We start from the raw sequence: 21,160 nt of genomic DNA, 5'->3' as shown, positions 1-21,160 counted from the left end.
TTTCTTCTGCACTACCAATTACTCCTGTACTTATTGTCATTTGGAGGCCAATAGGGATAGCTAAGCTCTCATTCCTGTTGTTAGATTTACCAAACCATGCAGAGATAAGGTGGGTGAGGTGAGATCCTGGCCCAATGGCAACTGAGCCAATAAAAGATACCACCTCATCCACTTTTGTCTCTTACGTCCTGGGACCAATCTGACTACAACACTGCAAAGGAAACCATTGTCAGTATACTCGTGAAAGCCTTGGGAGAGGCAGGCTGCTCACGTTTAAGGGTTACTTTCAGATTTGCTTATTCCGAAGGAATGATATTGTAGAAGCCTCGTTCATAGTGGCTGGAACTAGCACCCCCTCCGACCTGAAGTTTGGTTCCATGGCTCTCAGCACCTCCTACTGTACGCATTGTTCCAGCACACTTGTCCTTGTTACGCTGCTTAGAAAGCAGCGGCTAAGAACGTTGCAAAGAGTTGGAGCAAGGTTGTACGTTAACGACTAAGCACTTGCAGAGGCAACAAATTTACTAGATATAGAAGAATCATGCCCAAAGAATTCTTTGGGGCTGTTTATTCCTGTTCTTAAATCCCTTTGATTGGACAGTGCTGTTTGTTTTTCAGCAGTACCTGGGTCCAGTCGGGGAGGAGAGAAAGTGCATGTGGTTTATCTGACCCAGCCCAATCCAGCAACACAGTGTGAATTTCAGATGTGAATGACCAATTCCAAAAGTTAAGAGATGTGTCACTTACCCTTTGAATAGCAATCGGAGAAACTCGTGACCTGCTCAGGGAAATTCGATGAGCAAGCAAAGAGGTAAAAATCTGCTAACTAACCCGGTAGTTCTTGGACTTTGTTCAGCATTTCTTGCCAGGTCTTTAGCTGGAGGCAGAGCCGTTCTGTCCATAGGACAAAGTGCAGTGGCCTTCTCAGGCCCCACACTTATGGGGACCCCACAGCAGCTGCCCCAAGTGTCCTATGGATGGGGGAACGGGGGGCTTGGTGCCATGGCAGTAGGGGTTGCTCCCCCATTCACCATGTGGGCAGTGGGAGCTTGGGAGCCTGCTCCTCTCTGCACTCCTGGCTTCCCAGTGGCTGGAAGCAGAGCCACTGCCAAGAAGTGGGACAGTGGGCCGGGAGGGCAGTGCAGAGATCTGCTCTGGCTCACACTGCCCATGTGGTGAATGGGAGGCATCCCCTGCTGCTGCACTGCCAGACCCTATAAATCCCCCTGGCAGCATTGCTTGGGGGAGGACGTGGCAGGGGGTGAAAAAGGGGAGAGGCCTGTGGTGCAATGGCAGAGTTGCCCCGTGCCCCGCTCACCCCGCCCCAGGACGGCCCTGGCTGGAGGGAGCCTGTTGCCCCACAAAGGTTGGTGTGATGCTAACTGGTGGAAGTGCAGGGCTGTGAGGGGTGGTGCATAGACTGTTCTTTGCTGCTCCCGAGTACCTCTGGGACAGGGAAGTAGACTGGGGTCGGGAGTGTGACTTGCACCTAGGGAGTGATGGGGAACCTGCAGCCGGAGGGCTGGATCTGGCCCACAGCTTGCCTGGATCCGGCCTCTGAGATGCAGGGCTCCCCGCCCTGCATCCAGGCTGCCGTAGGGTTTGGAGCCACAAGCTTCGTGGGTCCCATTCAAGCAAGCTGGGGCCTTGTCAGCTCTGTGTGCTGCCTCTGACAGGGATGGCAGCACCCAGAAGCACTCGCTGGAGAGGCTCCCCACCCCCGCTGCTCTGATTGGCTGGTAAGCACCCCAGCCCATAACCAGGAACCCACACCTCCGACTGCTCCTTCCCCCCCCGACCTACCCAGACCTCCATCCTGCTCCTGCACACCCCCTGCTGCTCAGCCCCTCAGCCCGACTGCTCGTGCACCCCACTCACCCAGATCACTCACCCCAGCCTGCTCCTGCACCCCACTCTCACCCAGATCACTCACCCCAGCCTGCTCCTGCACCCTCCCACACACCAAGCCCACTTTTTGCCAGCCCCTTCCCAGAGCCTAGAGGAGCCCACAAAAATCTTCTAGCCTTGGCCCCAGGGGCTGGTGCGTGAGGGAAATGAGCAGTCGGGAACCATGACAAAGAGGAGGGGTAGTTTTGTTTCATTTTTTTTGCTTCTCACTTGTGTGGCCCCTGCTCCAAAAAGGGTCCCCCACCCCTGCCAGCTGAACACAGTACACCACAGACTGCTTGGTCACCTTCCCGCCTGTAAACCAGTTTGCCCACCCCCTCAGTGAGTCTCTAAGAGCAATTAAGTTATGAAGTGGGGAGGGCTAGGCCACGCTCTCAGAAAACCATCACCCAGCCGAGCCCGTCAAGCTCTCACATGGAACCCGCAAGGAAAACGCAAAAGAGGAAGACCTGGGACAATGTGGAGAAGGTCTATTGACACTGAAGGACAACAACCGGGATTCTCCTGGAGCCAGCGAGAAGTTTTGTCCCAAGACAGAGTGAAGGGGAGGAGGCTTGTATATGACCTACGCTCCATGCGGAGTGCAAGGGTTAAGTAGTAGTAGTGGTGATAGTAAGTTACAAAACTCAATCGTCTAATTACTCAGTAGTCCCCACCCAGACTTGTTTAGTCAGCACAGAAGAGCAATTATTTAACGTTTTTAAAACATACCCCCTTAGTGTACTGGGAAGAGCAACAGTATAAGGGTGAATGGTTCAAGACATGCCCTAGAGACATGCAAACTGTGGAGACACGCGGCTGGAAGACAGAAGGAGGCTACCTGAAGCTGCTTCGGAGAGGGAGCTACTCTGTGATTGGCTGCCTACTAGCCTGCTGGGAATCTGCAGGGCTATAAAAGCCGGTTAGGTGCTACGGATCAGAACAGAAGCTTGTGGGGGAGCTACAGGTATACAGGTGATATGGAAATACACATCTCACAGAGCTGGAAGGGACCTCAGAAGGTCATCGATTCAGTCTTCTGCCCTCTTGGCAGCTGACAGGCAATAGACCCTGGGACCTAACTGAAAGGCCGTGCCCAGGCTAATAACCCAGGTATTCTAGCCTACATCCTGGTTTCTTTGGTGTTCCAATAAACTGCCTGAGGTCATGAACTGAACATCTGTCTGCCCCACGTGTAAAAGGCCCGAAAATCATTAGGCAAACCTGCAGGTACTGACAAGCATCTCATTCCAGCCCAGAGATTACTAGAGAAGTTAAAAAAGTGCATTCATGAAAATGCTGCTGGAAGATCAGCAGCTCTTCACTCAGCTTTTTGGTCCGTGTGCTAGGACACCTTTCGTCCTACCCGGAAGGCTGTTGCTTGGCGGTCGGAGAAGGCAGAACAATTTGCGGTTTCCAATGGCTGGAATGAGTTGATTGTTTCAAATGATTTTTGTAAGAACCAGACCCAAGTCTGGTCCTCAGGGAGAGGCTGTGCACAGCTTGGGGAGGGGGAGGCGGCATCTAGCTAAGAATAATCAGTTCCCACCCCAACCACCTGGCAGTACCCCATCTCCTAGAAACCCTGACAAGGCTCCTGCTCCCAGGCAGGGTAGAGTAAGAACACTTTGCTTCATTTCTGAGCCATGGCATGTGAAAGAAGCGATCCCTTCAACAGCAGCCAAGTGCCTAAGTCCCACTGATGTTCACCCGTCCGTAGCCCCTTCTGGAAATGCTACATCAGGCCTACAGTTTCAAGGTTCAAAAGTGACATTGGAATCCTTGGGGGAGTTGGGTGCCTGAATGCCTTTGAGGAACTGGGCCCTGGTGCTTCTGACAGGGAGCAGAAAAGCATGTTTCGAGTTAGAGGATGGCCCCACCCACCCTTCAGTGTATTTTCAAAGACAACACAACGGTGGGGAGACACCTGGTTTTATTGCATGCATAACAATGACCAAACGTAGGAGCACACGAGCCCCTTGACGCCCTCCTCCCAGATCAAGGTGACAGGGAGTCGCTCGGTTTAAACAAACAAACATGCTTGTGGTTAAGCTAAATCCCCCTCGGCTGTCCGGCAAGACAGGTTTGCTGTAAGAGTACGCAGCCAGAAATGCAGGCAGTCTGCTCATCTGCGAGTACTCCGCTGGCTCGAGATCGGGGTGGAAGTGGAGGGAGCATGGAGCCACCTTAGTGCCTGAACTGCCACCTCATGGGAGAATAGCTCACAGATCGATCAGACTGAAATCCCTCGGAGGCGGCTGGGAGCAGCAGGAGGCCACTCAGAGGATCTTTCCGGCAACGCATCATGGCCTCTTTGTAATTCATCTTTTCTTTGGTGATCGGATCAACGAGATCCTTCTCGTAGTTGGGCTCGTCCAGGAGCATGTTGGCCAGGTCATCATTAATCACGCCTGTCTGGGAAGCTTCTGACACGGGGATGCGACCGGTTTTCTTAGGGTCAATGAGCCCTCCAGTCAGGTGTTGGACCTGTAGGTAGGGGAAGGCACTGTCCTTGGTCATCCATCCTTTCTGAACAGCCTCTCCTACAGACAGCCTCCTTTTCGTCACAGGGTCCTCTATACCCGTGAAAGCTTTCTGCGCATTCAGCAGCCTCTGCACATAGGTGTTGTCTATCAGCCCTCGGTCTATGGCTTTGTGGACTGAATACCGGTCTCGAGTGATGAGGTCTACGATGCCCCCCGTTGCCGCCTGGGCCTCCAGTAGCTTTTGAGCCGTCATGGGATCGAGCAGCTTCCTGGCAACAGCCGCTCTGATGTTGCACTTGGCGTCTGTGGCAGTGTCGAGCACTCCGGCAATGGGGAAGGTGTCATGGCAGAAGCCTTTTTGCAAGCTCGGAGGAAAGAACCTTTGGGTCTGCTGCATCGTCGGAGACGAAAGCGGAGACTTGGAGATGATGGAGCCTATGGACATAGTGGAGGGAGGCTTGGTTTCCCCTGCGACCAGCAGAGCAAATTCTGAGATGGGGATCTTGCCATCTCTATACAGCTGGAACTCCTCTTTCGTAATCTTCCTAAACCTCAGGGCATCATCAATGGAGTACTGTTTCCCACTCTTCTTGTCAAGGAGGACAGATACCTCCCCACTGGGGCCCAACCTAGTGAGTTCCTCCCAGTCGCACTCTAGTTTTTGTAGCTGGATGTATTGGTTCCTGTCTATGATGCCTCTTTTGTAGGCCTCGTAAGGAGACATATCCTTCCCTGTATCGGGATCCAAAATAGAGATTTTAGTGGAGAGATTAGTCTCTCTCATCTTGGTCTCTTGGCTCATTTCTTCCCGGTTGACCCTGGACTGGAGTTCCCGGATGGACCTCTCTTTTGCATAGATCTGGTCCTTCTCCCTTAGGATAGCTGCCTCCAGCAGGGAAAGCTCTTGCTCACGCTGCATCTTTTTTTGCCTGTCATTCTCTGTCTTCCGGCTGAGAAGCTTGGACTCCTCTTGGAGGAAGAGGACTTTCTGCTGCTTCTGCCGTTCCAGCTCCCTCAGCTCTCTCTCTAGGTTGTCTCTCTCTTGGGTGGCCAGGTTTCGTGCTTTCTGGAGATCAGCTTCCTCACGGGCCCAGGTCCTTTCCATGCCTTCAGCTCGCTCTATTTTCTCCTTGAGTCGTCGTAGCTCTTCTTCTGCATTTTGCCGGGCAGTTCTCTCTCTGCTCAGCAGCTCCCAAACCCGTGCACGTTCGTTCTCTAGCACTCTGTCCTTCTCCACTCTGATAATCTCCTTATAGACGGTTCTCTCCTGCGATTTCGTTTTCTGCAGAATGTCAGTCTTGACCTGCAGGTTCTTGCACTCTCTCTGCAGGTTCAGAACCTCCATCTTTTCATTGTCCAGCTCCAGACGCAGTCCACTAACAGCCTGCTCGAGCACTGGATCCTTCTCCAATTTGACTACTTCTTCCATGATGATCTTCTCTTGCACTGGTGCCAGGCCTTCTTCTATTTCCTTTATTCTCATAGTTATTTGACGCAGCTCCTTCTCCAACACAAGCCTCTTGTTTCGATCTTCCTGGAAGTCAAGTAGTTTCTCTTTCTCTTCCACCACAGCCCGAAGCTGCTGTACCTCACGTTCTACGCGACGCCTGTTGCTTACTTCCTCATCCAAACTCCGGCTCAGCCTGTTGTGCTCGTCCCGGAGCTTTGGATCCTTTTGGGTGAGAATCACCTCCTGGACCACTACCTTTTCTTCAGGCTTCCTCCTCTCCAGCAACATGTACTTGTTTTGCAGGTCATAAATGGTGTCCTCAGCTGCTCTCCTTTTTTGAGACACATCGCGCAGCTCTTGGCGGAGGCGATCAGCTTCTTTTTCCAAGAGTGGGTCGCTCGCGTATCGAACGACTTCCTTGTTCACCAGCTTGGTTTCAACCTTGGACCTTTTTCTTTTCCATTCATCCCTGTCACCCTGTAGCCGGATGAGCTGCTCCTGGGTCCTGCCATTTGTGTTCACCAACTCATTGAGCTGCTGCTTCAGCCTGTCGATTTCCCTAAGAATCTCTGGGCTTGTCTCTAGCTTCACCACTTCCTGGATCACCTCTTTATACTCCACAGTCGGTTTCTGAGACCTGAGGACATTCAGCTCAGACAAGGCCTCTTCCACCTCCTTGTCAATCTTTGCCCTTTTACTAGTAACTTCTTGGAGCTCCCTCTTCAGGCGACAGATCTCCTTCTCCGTCTCTGGATCTACCACGAAAATTTCATTGACACTTTCTTTAACCTCTATCTTAGGTTTTTGCCTCTCTGCAATGATGTACTTGCTTTGCAGCTCTGCCAGCTCTCCTATTAACATCACGTTCTTATTCCTCTCTTCTTCTATGAGAGTTTTAAGCTTAGAAGCCTCTTTCAGCAGCTCTGGGTCTTGTTCCACCTTCTTCACCTCCTTGACAATGATTTTGGGCTCTGCTGCTTCAATCAGCCTTTCTAGTTCCTCGACCCTGCCGTTCAGTTTGGTGATTGTGTCCTCAACAGATCTTCTGGTGAAGGTTTCTTTGTCAATTTCCATCTGCAGTGTCCTGACAGCCTTCAGCATCTCTGGGTCTTTTTCTAGTTTGACCTGCTCTTTCACTATCACCTTCTCTCGGATGTTGGGCGGCTTTTGCTCCAGAATGTACAGTTCCTTCCTGAGCCGTTCAAGTTCAGAGGAAGCAGTTGAGCTCTGTTCTCGGAGATGCCTGATCTCCTCACGGAGGTTAGCTGCTTGCTTATCCAGGTTTGGATCCCTCTCGATTTTAGTGACCTCTTTTGTGAGCAGCTGGGCCTCTACCACCTTCCTCTCTTTCTCCATCTGGACAAGCTTCTTGTTCACCATTTCAATATCCACTTGCAGGCTGTTCCTTTTTCTGCTCTCATCCTCAATCTGATGCATCATCTTAGCCAAGTCGCTTTCCAGCTTTGGGTCTCGGTAGTATTCCACCACCTCTTTTTCTTCCACTCTTTCAACGGGCCTTTGAGTTTTCAGCAACAGAAGCCGGTTTCTGTGTTCTTCCAGGTCCTTCTGAACCTTTGCCACTTTGCTCCGCTCCTCCTCCAGCTGCAGTTTCAGTGCCTTTGTTTCTCTTGTTGACTGAAACAGATTTTCTGCCCGTTGCGTTTGCTGATGTTCTGCCCGCATCTCCTCTTTTACTTCCTTCTGCCAGGAGAAAGCAAGAAGCTCATCAGAAAGATAAGGAGTTAACATCACTCTTGGAATATGGCACTGATGGCCCTTTACCTGAATCTTAGAGTCTAGCTAGTTGGAAAAAGGGACTAGGGGATAGCAGACAAAACTGAAATAGAACTCTGAGTACTTCCTAATTGACAAGGATCATTTTGCCTTTAATTAAACACAAATAAGCAAAAATGCATGTGGCTGGGATAACGCTCTCCCAAGCAATACTGGAGTCATAAACTAGCAGGATCCATAGGGTATTTATATCTTCAGGGTTATTCAGCACGAGGAAATGCTAAATTCCTACCATGCTGGAATACAGACTCGCAGGTGGTTCTCTCTGAAGTTCCTAAGCACTGGTTATACAGAGCTGTGAACACTAGATAATAATCTTAAGTCTGCATCTCTTTTATCCTACTTAAAACAAATGCTTATTAATACAATCAGTGGCCATGACCTTGCTTTTATGCAGAGGTGGGGAAAGTACCCCAAAAGTTACTTGAGTAGCAGTGAAGTGGCTGTCACTTCTAGATACTTGAGTACAATCAAGACGTGACATGTGCCAATGGGCACTTTTACTCAAGTAGTTTTCCAGCAGGACACCAGTGACTTGTACTTAAGTACATCCCTCCACACACACCCCCCCCCACGCAGCTGTACAGTTACTCAAGTAACTTGTTGGGTAATTTTTCCACCTCTGGTTTTACATCTTACTGGAAAGATGGTGTCTTTGGTCAGCAGTGCCAACTACTGGTTCACCAGGACTCCAGCCTGCAGCACAAGAGGTTTTCATCCACAACCCAGCCCTGCCTGACTTTGAAACTTGGTGAGATCACAGTTTGAGGCAGGACCTGAACAATTCTGCTGCTTAACATAGACGGTTCGCTTCCTCCCCACCTTGCAAGTAAACCATGTTCACAGGAACAAAAGGTTGGAGCAGTTTGGAGGTACCTTCTCCATAACTTTTTTGGCAAACTCCAGCCGGCTGAGCTGCTGCTTGCTTTCTGCTGCTTTCTCCATGTAGAGTTGTGTCATCTCATTCTCCTAAACAGGAACAGCAAGAATGATTTGGGTAGTCACCTATGACTCGGCCTCCCACCTCTTCATCTTCTGTCCCTATGCAGTGTCTGTGCAGTAGTGGTAACCTGAGCCTCTCAATGCATTTTACAACCTTTACCTGAGCTGTACAGCACCCGTGCCATAGGGGCGTCATCTTCCCTGATTTTGAAGCTGGGAAACTGAGGCATGGAATGGTTATGAGACTAGCCCTGGGTAACGAAGCAAATCAGTAGCAGAAATGGCAATAGCACATGGGAGCCCAACCAATGTTTCCTCTAATGTTTTCCATCCAGGGTGGATATTTTCTTCATCCATGTGCGGAATAACTTTTACGTGCACTGAGGCATACGTGAATGTGCACCACAAGTAGCAACAAAAACCCAGCGGTGGACGTTTTGCTAATCAGCTGCGTGGGATTTGAATCTCTCCTGAGCACCCGCCCAAGCACCCAGCATGCAGGGAACACTGACCCCAACTCTGTCTCAGTCCAAGTCCCACATGTGGCCAGCTACAGACCAGTAACACTTGTTGGCTGCAAAGGGCCCAAGACATATTCTTGGCAGGTGCCAGGCTTGTTAACGCCCAAGCACCAGCTGAGCTCATATATAGCAGCCTGGATATCCTCAAGCAAAATGCTTGGAACTGGAAGACAAAGGCAGCCCTCAGCAGCAGTAGTCAGAACAGCAGAAAGTGAACAGTTACTTTTCATTTCATATCAGAGGCTGCTCTGGGCTCACTCAGAAGAGGAGACTGGGATTTTTCTGTATGGAACCAGAACCATCTGTGTCAGTGGTTCCCTACCTGGGGGTCCCTGAGAATATTGTAGGGGATCCGTGGAAAAAAAATTAAAAATTATCATAGAAAATAAGCTTTAAATAAATTTTAAATAAAGTTACAATCAATTTTTTTTAATATCTTTCAGTAACGTTATTAACTCATCATCATCAACCACTGTGGGCTCAGCGCCCGTTGGCGTCTGATGCCTCCCTCATTATTTCCTTCCACCGTTCCCTGTCCAGTGCAGAGTGGCTTCATTTCTGTAAACTAGCTCGGCACCAATCCATTATATCGTCTACCCGTTCCATGAAGCGTCTAAGGGTGCCATGCCAGTCCCAAGCCTGGATGGGGGAAGAGGGTTGGTCAGAAGAGTGACGACGTGCTCATCGTAAAACAGTACGAATGAAATCTGACGGCAGTACAACTAAGCAAATGTTATTCACTGCAGTCAGAAAATCTAAATTGTGGTTTCCTTTTTCCTTTAATGAAGCGTACTTGGTGGCTAGAATGGGGTCTTTGAATGGTTTTCGGGGCAGGTGATTCAGGGTCTGCACTGGTGAAAAGGTTGGGAACCATTGATCTATGTGAATTTGTTTTGGATTTAATCGCCAAGCCCTAGGAAAGACCTTAGTGTTCCTGTTGAGGTCTTGGAAGGGTAAACTACAGCAACATTGTACTGCTGCGAGCCAGGGAAAAAGAAGTGTTTGTAGGGTAGCATCAGCTATTCTAGCAGCAGCAGCAAAGAAATCTGTCCTTTTAGCTTTAACTTAACGGGCCACATGGTTAGGAAGAAACCATCAACAATACCAAGGCAAAGTAACAAGCTCTGTTCTGATATTTCATATACTGTTTTGCCCACACCGACCAGTAACACTGCTTATGCTTCAGGAGAAGGACAATCACCACTGCAGCTGGGCATGGGGGAGCGCGTGAAATTGGGGGCTACAATCAAGACTTCTCCAGTGAAAGAGGAGAATCCGTAGGTTAATTTCAGAGATGTCGTAAGCAGGTGAATGACACTGTGCTCGACACCAGGGCTCAGTCGGGCTCCAGGCCTTGGTTTCAACGTCTCACCTGGGCCTGGATGCTCTCTTGCAGTGGGGTAACACGCAATCTTTTGGCAGCGGACATGCTCAGGGTGGGGTCCAGTGAGGAGCAGTATTTGCCTGCCTGAAGCTCGTAGTCCTATTACGAGTGGAGACAAAGAGGTCAGATTGGGTCTCAGCAGGGCCAGACTAGATGGCAGAGCCACCTGAGAAAACTCAAACGTACGTTGAGAGCAGACTGCACCGTCCGGGATAATCTGACCACTGCATTCTTCTCAGCCTCCTTGCCCTGGATTTCATCCACCAGCCTCTGCAGGAGAAGGAGACAGGACCGGAGCACTTGCAGCTTAAAGCTCTCGGGAAGGACAGGGTGTTTGCAAAGAGAAAAGTGCAGCTGCTTCTCCAGGGGCTCCCATTAGAAGGGAACAAAGGGATGCCTCTGAGGGCATGGGGAAATACTCTTGGTAAAGAGACAGCCACAGTCTGGCACATCTGTCTACTGGCCCAGTGGACCCGTCACTCTGTAGGGATCCACACAAAGGGGATGGGGTAGCAAACGTCAAATAGTGGAGCTGACCGAGTCTGGCCTTGTGCGCCTGGACAAGAGACCAGGAGCCTGGAGCCACCTGACCTCTTTTGCCATTGGTTGACAGCCCCCCTCCATGACCTACGCGAGCTCTGTCTCCTATCTGCTCACAGGGTCTCCTCTGAGAGGCCATCAGTGTAGAGGTGTGGCAATCAAGGCCGGCAGCAGCTATAGCCAATATCTGGTATGTCTGGGAGGAGGCAGCTGGCAAGAGATGCCCTGCAAGGAACGCCTGGGCTCCGGAGGCCATGCAGCAGCCTCCCAGCGTTCCCTGTTCTGCTCTCCACTTGCAAACTGCCCTCTGCATCAGGCAAAGACCTGCCCCTGCTGTGCCAGTCACTTCGCTGCCCAAGGTGAGGGGTGAGAAGAGGAGCAGAGCAGCCGTTACCACTGCACACTGCTTTCAGGTGAAACAAGGGACCCGCCTCTGCGCATCCCAAGGCCCAGCAGGAGACTCACCTTTTGTGCCTGCAGTTTGTAGCTGATCTGGCTGGGCCCATCTGTGGTCTTGACCTGGTGCTTGGGCAGGTTGTTCATCCAGAACATCATGTTCTCGTTGGAGTTTTGGAACTGGTTGCAGGTGAGGCTGATGTTCCGGAGAGTCTTCTCCCTGGGGAGGGGAGGGTTAAGGGGGAAGAGGGGCGTTGTGTGCACATTACTGAAGGAACACTGTACGTGTGAAGGGTCCTGTACAGTACTGGGGAGCCACGGCGGGGGAGGTGATGCATTTCAGTGGCGAGAGAGACAAGCTGTGGAGCCCCACAGAGCTCTTTTGCCACTGTTGTGCAGGTTTCCTTTGACGAGGAGGACTGATACTCTGATCGCCATCAGCAGAGGCAACTGGTGCAGGGAATCTAGGGGGGGCACTGGCCACATACTCCTGCCCACCCCCATCTGCTTCTGCCCGCTTCTTCCAGTGCATGAGGAGCAGCCCCCCTCCCCTGGAGTGGCACGGCCTAGGTCACAGTTCAGGAGATATTCAGTATCCATAACCAGCATTGTCCCATACTAAGGTGGGGGAGTTTTCGAAGCACCCATGAATAAGCGTTCTTCGGGAGGGACGCCGTGCAGAGAGGGCCTAGTGTCAGAGTCAGCACACAGGCACATTACCTAGATGATTACAGCTACGGCGGATGCCTTATCTGAGCTCATTCCAGCTACAGCTGGTTGGGCATTTAATGATCTCTCAGAGCACTAATCGGCGTAACGCTCTCTGGAATGAAAGCCCCGGAGCCTGTCCACACCTGGGAAAGGGGCTTGACCTGGCAGCTGCAGCCCTGCAATCTACTGTGTGCAAGCGTTACAGAGGGGAGAAGTTTTAAAGCCAGGAGACAGACCATCCCGGCAACTGCCTGCACATCTGCAGAGGTACGGGCTAACCGGGAGAGGGGAGGGCAAGGGCAAACAGCGGCGGCCGTACGCACCCCACGGGGAGGTCTGCTGGATCTCGTGCTACTAGGCCCTGGGGAATTGGACTGGGGTCCTGGCTGGCCCTCCCCAAACCTCAACCCCCCGCCCAAGGCCTCGTAACGGAGGTCATGCTGCTTGCTCACCGGTGATCCAGCTGGTCAGCCACAGCATGGTAACGGTCGTTGAGGAGCTGGACCTCCCGCTTCTGCCTGGGGAGGTCTGGGCAGTACTCCTGGAAATTGTTCTGCACAGAGCTGCAGCTGTGCTCAGCGTCCTTGAGGCTGCGATTCAGCTTCAGCACGCAGGCCTCCTGGGCGACCAGATCCCGCTTCAGCCTCTGGGAGGGGAGAAGTTGCTTGGTGAATGTTGGCGGTTCCCTATCAGGCTGCCTCCCTGGCAGGGGTGGGGGGCTCAGTTCCCTTCATGCCACATCCCCGGGGGGGCCTCGGTTCCCCCTCACGCTGCATCCTGGTGGGGGGCACCTTGGCTCCCCCTCACGCTGCATCCCTGGGGGGGGGGAGCACCTTGGCTCCCCCTCACGTCACCTCCATGAACTGGGAGCCTCGGCTCCCCCCTCACACCACCTTCCCAGGCTGGGGGCCTCGGTCCCCCTCAGACCCCCTCCCTAACATCTCTCCCTGGCCCTGAAAGGCCATCAGTGTCCCACAGCAGGAGTCACTGGCTCAGGGGCAGAAGAGAATGGAGGGAGCTTCTCTTTCCAACCCAAAATCTCCATCATCAATAACAAGGGGAAATGGATAGAAAAATCCAGTGCAGGTTGCTGGAGGTGAGAGGCTGGTGGAATGGAAACTTTGCCAAGTGTGAGGGTGGCCCTTGGACACAGATGTCGGGTATTGAGGGGCGGGGGGATGAGGGAATCAGTCGAAGAAACGGGGAGAGAGAGAAAAAGCGGGTGGCCTGGTGTAGTCAGGAGAGCTGGAGGCCCTGGAAAGTCTTTGAGGGCAAAGGGGAGTCAATTGTAGGGCAGAGGCTGGGTCTGGGACACTGGTAGCTGGAGAAGGGGTAGTGGTGGTCAAAAGAGCAGCTGATTGCAGGGGCCGGGGCAGGCTGGCCAGCGGAGCGTTCAGTGAGGCTCATTTGCCGGCGGTAAGACCTCCGTGGCGGGAGCTGGTTCTTACAGACGCTGCTCAGCCATTGTACTGGGTGTCTCATTTTACCAGACAGCCACTTCTGAACGGGGGGCAGCGATGTAGCCTGCAGACACGAGGGGAGCTCACTTCGAGCAGCGTCTCTCAGGCCACTCGCTTCCCGCGGAACGGCCCTCAGAGAGGTTGTGAAAATGATACTAGAACCTGAAGGGAAGAAAATCCGGCTTCCCCGCTCCCCACGTGTCCTGACCAGGGCAGAAAGAAATTTGTTCTGCGCACCAAGGCATGGGTGGACATGCACCACCACTTCAACCCCAGGCTGACGGCTGCAGGTGCCCTGCTCATCAGCTGGGTGGCACCAGAATCTGTGTTCAAGTGTTCAGCCACAAGAGACACGTGGGGATACACAGGGGGCTACACTCACCCCCCTCACCCAGTGTCAGGATCCCCCACACTCACCGTCAGCCCTGCACTGCTTCAGATGAGCGTGTGGGTTGTCCCAACTACCCCCCCCCTCCAGAGTGGCGCAGCCCCAAAGCAGCGTGAGCTTCCTAGCTTGCACCACTGCTCGGCCGCGCCACTCTGGGGGGTGAGACATGCCCCCACACCCGCTGGAGGCAACACTGTGCTCCCGGAGCAAGAGGCAGGCAGGGGAAGGAGGAGCAGGGCAGGGATGGGGCGCGGGGCTAGTGCCCTCCCTAGAATCCTTGCACCAGTTGCTCCCATTCAGCCTACAGGGAATGCTGGTCCTGACCCTCCAGTGCCAGCACTCCCTGCTAGGACCCCCCAGCACACACACAGCTCAGCCATGCAGACCTGGCACTGCTAGCCCCGATCCTTTCTTTGCTCTCAGGGGCAGCAGAGCAGACAGCTACCGCAGGCCCTGGGGCACGGTGGGAGGTGGGCCTGGCTCTACACCTTCAGCAAGGGCAAGGCAAGAGGCAGAAGGGAGGGGCCTTGGGCGGTCAGCTGTTAGCCCCACCTGGACCATGGCGCCTTCCCCCCCACCCCCCCATCACAACGACATGGAGTGGTGCTGCCACAGCTGTTTAAATGGGCTCAGAGCAGCGGCAGCAGCTGGAGCTCTGGGCTCCTTTGAAAGGCCACCCCTTGGGCAACTGTCCCCCAGGCCCCTCCTGGCCCCTCCCCCATCGACAGGCCTGCCTCCAGCCATATGGCTGTCAGGAGGTCCTGAACGTTTCTGACTGACCAACGCTGGTCTCCAGTCAGCGCTCCTGCGAGAGGCGCGTGTCCAAGTCTGTTGCCACAGGAACACTGGGACGACCCCAGCTCCGGTTACCCGACTCCCATCTCTTACTGGGCCCGTACCGTTCCCACCACGCTCCAAAAGCCAAAGGCTTCCTCACCTGCAGCTCATTGGCACGATCCTGCAGGGCGTTGGGAGAGGCAGGGACTGTGCTGTCTTGAGCCAGCTTGGACTCAAAGCTGCTGATGGTCTCGTCGGTGACCTCCATCTGGTTCTCCAGGCTCAGGGATGCCTTGGCTCTGAGGAGGTGGTGGAAGGTGACCAGGTACCAAGGACACACATCACATCCCTCACCTCTCCCAATCTGCCGGGGGGGGGGGCGTGGGGGTGCCAGGCTTCTGAGTAGCAGCTGCAGCAGACTCACTCCCATTGTACAAGAAGTTGGCCTTGAAAACACATGATTCTGACACCCAAACCCCCTGGGCTCCTGCGAGCAGCTGTAAGACCCAAGGACGCTTGCCCTAGGAGAAGTCAGGCCAAGTGTGTCCACCTGGTCCTTGGGTTACTCTAGAAGAAATTTCCAACTGCAGCAGCCGAGAGGTTGAGGATTCCCCATCCCCAGAGGTTTTTAAGTTCCAGCTGGACAAGGTCCTGGCTGGGATGACTTAGATGGGGTTGATCCTGCTTGAAGCAGGGGGCTGGACTAGATGACCTCCTGAGGTCCCTTCCAGCCCTAGGATTCTATGACTATGATTCACTTTGCTGGGCTTTTACATAATGGAAACATTGCCTGAACCATCCCACAAAGTCAAATGGGGCTATAATGCCAACTGGCCAGAAATCTGTTCCTGATTGTTACCAGGTCACTGTCCCATGCTCAGCACAATGTGGTAGTTTCTCCTTTGGGGTCTCTAATAATACATATAAAATAATGGGAATGGATGACACGAAGGGAGAGTTAAAAAAATTCAAAATCAAAGTGCAACATTTTGCTTGGTTTTGAGTTAAAGAAAAAGCTCATCGACATCTGTATTTGTACAGAACTGCACAACCCCAGGTCTCCCCTAAATTGCTCAGGACAAAAACCCCAACATTTGTGAGCAGAATTGTTTTAAGCCCTTGTTCTGCAGTTTCACACAGCTCTGCTCTCATCAAGCTGGGGCGAGGGTCAGTCTCCACTTACTTCTCATCATACAGGCCGGACAGCATCTTGACATCATTGTACTTGTTCTTGACATTGTTCAGAGTCACCAGGAGCTGAGAGGTGGCAGTACCAGTGGGTTTCTTGGACAGGAAGACCTCACACTCCTTCTGCAGAGCTTCCTTATCTGCTCCAATTACCTGAAGTCTCTTTGTTGTTTCCTATCAAATCAATGGAGATTACCCATCACCAACCACACAGATGCTCTGTGAGGCTGATGTGGTACAGCAGGAACTGCTGAAAGGCCTTGGCTAAGGCTGGGAAAATGCATCCCCGGCACAGAAGGGAGCACAGCCAGAAAGGAGAGAGAGCCAACCATTTGGATCCACCCTCCCAAGGGCAGGACAGAGACCAGCAGCAGAAGACGTAATCAATACTGAACTGACACTGAACCAGATCTAAGCCCAGAGTTGGGAAGAGAACTGCAGCATTTGTGCCAAGAACACATTTTTCTTCTCGGGTCACTTCCCACAAGGACCAAGAGGGAGCATCACTGGTTCAAACAGTGGACAAGCCTGTATTTTCCCCTGGAGCAATCTCCAAGCAGCAGGCTCCTTCTGAGCACTGCAGCCAGCAAGCGCCTCTGCAGCAGCAGCAAAACTCTCGTCTTTCCTTTCTGGCGCAGCGCATGCGAACTCCTATGTGGTTTGGGAGCTGGCTACCACAGGCAACCCATTCTCTGTGCTCCTCAGCCCTCACCTCCTGGTCCTTGATCCGTTTGTGCAGGTCCTCTGTCGGGGCACTGTGACTTACGGGGGACCGCACACGGCTAAATATCTCCTTCTCCACTTGGACCAAGTCCCCGCCAACCTTATTCAGCTTGGAAAGGAGCTGGCCAGCACGGGGGTCATCCTGGACAACAGTGGGACTCCTGATGGATGCTGGAATGACAATGGAGAGCAAGTCACTGCAGTGTCCCACCTGCTATCATGAGACATCCATAATGCAGGAAGCGTTGGTCATGCAAGGCCTCAGCATGTCTGCAGCACCTTTCACCCAAGGAGCTCACGGCACTTGCCAGACCCTGGGGGAGGCAGCAAGTCTCCCTTGTGTGCTGAGGCCTCAAGAGGTTTTCAAACCACAGCAGAGAGGCAAAGTGACTTGCCATGGGTCATTCAGGCCGTCAGGGTCAGAGCAAGGCTCCCACTCTCTAGTCCTCTCCTGTAAGCACTAGACCCAACAGCATCCGCATGCCAACAAGTACTTGTCCTTCTGCCAGCCCATGCGTGACCACAGGTAGGATGCTGGTGTCCTCCTACAGCATTCACTGATTTGCTATCTTTTGTTAACCGGGCAAGACTCAAAGTAAAACAACATGAGATCTAGGATCTCCCTGGGGTGCGGGGGGAGAGGGGGCAGCTCTTTATATGACGCTGGAGAGTAGTAAACAACCTGACCCGTACCCTGCTGGCTGGGCTTAGCAGACTCCTTCTGGCTGCTTTTCAGGGTGTTCTGAACTGTGGCCTTCTTCTGCTTCACCACATTCAATTCGCTCTCCAGCCTACAGGAAAAGGAGGGAGCGTCACCCCCAGCCCAGGCATTAACAGGAATAGAAATTAATCTGCATAATCACAGTGAGGTAGCCCCGTTAGTCCGTATCTTCCCAAAACAAAGCAGCAGTCACGTAGCGCTTTAAAGACTAACAAAGTAAGTTATTAGGTGATGAGCTTTCATGGGGCAGACCCACTTCTTCAGATCTCATCTGCATATGGCATGCTTACACACCTGCTGGGAGTTCCTAAGCCAGAGATGGGCCTGACCTGAGCACCTGCAGGTACCTTTCCAGGGATGGTGCCCCTTACTCAACTTTGAGCAGGTTTAACTGGATGTCTGAGGCTTTGTCTATTCTGCTGAGTTTAAAGCGCAGCTACAGCAGGGTGATCACAGCCCTAGTGATGGGTGAGAGCCCCATAAGGGGGGTAGCGAACAGAGCTGGGAACCTGTTTACACTAATACCTTACAGTGCCGAGAGGGAAGGGGGGAGGTCGTTCTTTTACACTTCTGAGTGAAAGAGTTACAGCACAGACGAGGCTCAGACAGTGCTGACACTGTTACTCTCCTGACGTCGGGAAGCGGTAAAACAAATTGCGGAAGCTGGCCACGCACAGCCAATATGCCTTTACAGGGCACTAGGGCAGTCACTGTGCGGCATTAGCAAGCAATGCAGTGTTACCGAATTTTTAAATCCAACACTTTTTTTTTTTGCACATGGAATTCACAAGCACCAGGTAGGGACAGGAAATATTTAAAGTTGTACTAGTGGTAGGGAATTGGGAGAATTGAAACAAGGGCCGTGTGCACCATTTTCAGCCTAAATCTCTTTTGAAAATGGATCTGGGTATTGCTAAATTCACAAGTTGCATTGGTTTAGTCTGTTTAGAAACGGAGTTCATAAAACCAGTACTCAAGAGTGTGGATTTTGTTTCACAAGTGGGCAAGGGGTTAAATTGAGCTAAATCAATATAAGGCACTCTGAAACTGTTCTGGAAACCTCCACACAAGAAAGCAGGGCCTATTTAACTGATTCTAATTCTGAACAGATTCTATCCAACTGGTGCCACTTGCGTGTTTAGACAAAATGCAGCACAGAGAAATACAGGCTGAACATTGATGAAGGGGAAAAAAGAAGCAGACATGTAGCACTTGAAAGACTAAAAATAATTTATTAGGTGATGAGCTTTCGTGGAATAGACCCACTTCTTCAGATCATAGCCACACCAAAACAGGCTCAATATATGGCAAGGCTTCGGTCTGAAGAAGTGGGTCTGTCCCACAAAAGCTCGTCACCTAATAAATTATTGGGTTAGTCTTTAAGGTGCTACATGACTGGTTTTTTGGATAGATACAGGCTAACACGGCTCTCTGTCACTAATCGATGAAGAACTTCTTGATGGTGAGATCTGTGGAGTTTCTCCCAGCCCTGTCTGGAAAGTAGAAGAAACCCCATTACACGGAGCATTTAGGACTGGACAAAGTGCTAGAATAACGTATAACAGGGAGCAGCACCAGCAGGGAAAAAAGCGAGTGACCTAGGTGGGTGGGTTTTTTTTTGTTTTTTTTTTTATTTTTTGTGTGTGTTAATGTCTTTGCTGAAGCACAGTAAAGTCAGCTCCTCGATGAATACATTTAGAGACTGGCACTAGGTGTGTTCAAGCCACTCGCTCATTCACACGCCCACTGTGTACTCACTTGTTAACTTGGCTAATAGCTTCAGGGTCCGGAGGAGGGATGAAGAAGCAAGCAGCAGGAGCTGTCTTTGTCACGCCGGTGCTGCTCTGGACCACCCAGTTCTCCTGGTTGCTGTTGTCTTTCAGAGTGTACTTCTCCCCCCGGCTGAGCTGCACCTGGGAGAACAAAGGAAGGATTCGATTCTGTAGCTCTGACTCCAATCTCCTACGTTTTCAAGGCTCCTGAGTAAAACAGAAAACTTTCCAAAGTCTCCTAATAAGACCAAAGTGTTTTCAGCAGGGATTTTCAGCTGCCCTACGTCATTCCTGGGAGCCTAGTGTGGTTAGTTGATGTGAAGACGTAACTTGGCATCGACACGTATCCATGGCAGAGCAGATAAATGTGAACCTCAGGTCCCAGCTCTCACTGGAAAAGCACTGGCAGATGGGCCTGTATTTCCCTTTCAGGTTCGCAATTGGCTCATGATCCTCTGAATACAACCACTGCCATCAAAAATGGGACCATCAACTCCGGAGTTAAGAGGAGGAGCAGCGAATGCAGCCAACCCAGGGCATAAGCACAGAGGAAAAGAAAAGTTGTCAGTGCTGTCAGCTGACATTTCTCTATTGCTTTGTTGGCCCTTGGACAATGAGTAATTTGGATTTAACCAAGCAGCCATTTTCACCAATGAAGGCAAACTAAGGGGAGTGATTCCTTCTGTCCAGACACCACAGAGAGACATTAGAAATTCAAAAGCAGACTTCACTGGGAATACGTCCCAAAGAGGAACCTGATCCCACTTCTCTCCAGAAGAACGTTCCTTACGTCACCGGAGGTCCAGTCACAGAGGCACTCCAGGGCAAGCGGCTGGGAGACGCAGGTTCTGCGCAGTTTCAGAGGGCTGATCGCTGGGCTCCGCCTCTTCAGGTCAGCAATGCTTTTTTCAGCTTGTTTCACAGTCTTCTCCTCATTCTAAATGGAAAGAAGCAGCAGAGTTCCTGGCTGGCACTTGGTTGAATGATGCAGCCTAGAGAGACAATGGGCCTCAAGAGTCTCACGGTTGGGACCTAGATATGGTGGTATTTTGGCAGAGCAGAAAGCAGAAGAGAGACCTCCCCCAGAACAGATTCAGAAGCAGGACAAGAGCTTTCATCTACTTGCCAGCCCATTTCTCCTCTGCTGTTTTCCCTGCTCTACTCCAGCCCAGGCCAGTGCTAAGCTTCCAAGGGTGACCTGACCAGATTAAAGGGTGTCAATTCTATTCTCTTTGCCTCCTGAAATCACCCTCTGGGGATTCAGCTGAAGACACTAGTCTTCTGAACACTAGAAATGTCTGCATTTCAACAGCAGGAGCAAGCTGGAGCCCCGGACGGTGTTGGGTGAAAAGAGCAATACGCACAAAAATACTATAAAAACCCAAGCGCCTGAAAGACTAACAATTGAATGCCGCATTAGGTGGTGAGCTGCCTCCTAGCCAAGACAGGACATATGCAGGAGCCCTCCTGTTCGAGGCACAGAGTCTTCTAAAGGTACTTTCTCCCCTTTCCTCCTCCTCTGATGGAGATTCTGGCGCTCTCCTACTACTGGGATTGTCTCTACGCACTACCTACTGTGACAACAGCTCCACAGGGACCATTTCCAGTCAGGATGCTCACGAGCACCCAGTGAGCTTCAGTTCTGGAGTAACTGAGGGCACAATGTTTCCCCAGCTATTTAACACACTTACATCCAGCCCATGACCATCCTTTTCGGGGAGGCGTGGTTCGTAGCACAAATTATATTTGGCAATGCTCATTTTCCAGTATCCTAGCAAGGTGTGAGCCACGAGATGCTGCTGGGGCAGATGAGCACCTGCAGCCCGTAGTAGTCCTCACCTCTAGCTGAAACAGCAAATCAGTCACCACCCCAGGACTGTCCTTGTTGAACTTGCTGTATTTGGTGTCCAGATCGGAGTTCAGCTTCTTCAGTGTCAGGCTCACAGTGTCAGCATCCTCCTGGAACTGAAGACAAGCCAAAGGGTAGTCCGGAGATGCTGGGAGACCATGAAAGCTGGAC

General features: G+C 51.9%; 1 protein-coding gene across 2 annotated transcripts in view; it reads right to left on the bottom strand.

The window, feature by feature from the left end:
• Window positions 1-3,809: 3,809 nt before the first annotated feature.
• The window catches only part of EVPL (envoplakin), a 46,104-nt gene continuing 28,753 nt past the window's right edge, over window positions 3,810-21,160 (bottom strand). For both annotated transcript variants that reach the window (XM_075014174.1, XM_075014172.1), the window contains 13 exons: window positions 20,980-21,105; window positions 19,931-20,077; window positions 19,127-19,281; window positions 17,341-17,438; window positions 16,637-16,818; window positions 15,920-16,098; window positions 14,897-15,035; window positions 12,564-12,757; window positions 11,470-11,620; window positions 10,651-10,734; window positions 10,453-10,563; window positions 8,494-8,586; window positions 3,810-7,524 (listed from right to left, as the gene is read on the bottom strand). In XM_075014174.1, coding sequence (XP_074870275.1) covers window positions 4,075-7,524; window positions 8,494-8,586; window positions 10,453-10,563; window positions 10,651-10,734; window positions 11,470-11,620; window positions 12,564-12,757; window positions 14,897-15,035; window positions 15,920-16,098; window positions 16,637-16,818; window positions 17,341-17,438; window positions 19,127-19,281; window positions 19,931-20,077; window positions 20,980-21,105 — 5,109 coding nt within the window. In that variant the 3' untranslated portion in view covers window positions 3,810-4,074. The remainder of the gene's footprint in view (window positions 7,525-8,493; window positions 8,587-10,452; window positions 10,564-10,650; window positions 10,735-11,469; window positions 11,621-12,563; window positions 12,758-14,896; window positions 15,036-15,919; window positions 16,099-16,636; window positions 16,819-17,340; window positions 17,439-19,126; window positions 19,282-19,930; window positions 20,078-20,979; window positions 21,106-21,160) is intronic.

Source organism: Carettochelys insculpta, chromosome 20, assembly GCF_033958435.1.
Source record: "Carettochelys insculpta isolate YL-2023 chromosome 20, ASM3395843v1, whole genome shotgun sequence".
Classification (NCBI taxonomy): Eukaryota; Metazoa; Chordata; order Testudines; family Carettochelyidae; genus Carettochelys; species Carettochelys insculpta.
This window is presented reverse-complemented; position numbering and strand designations above follow the sequence as displayed.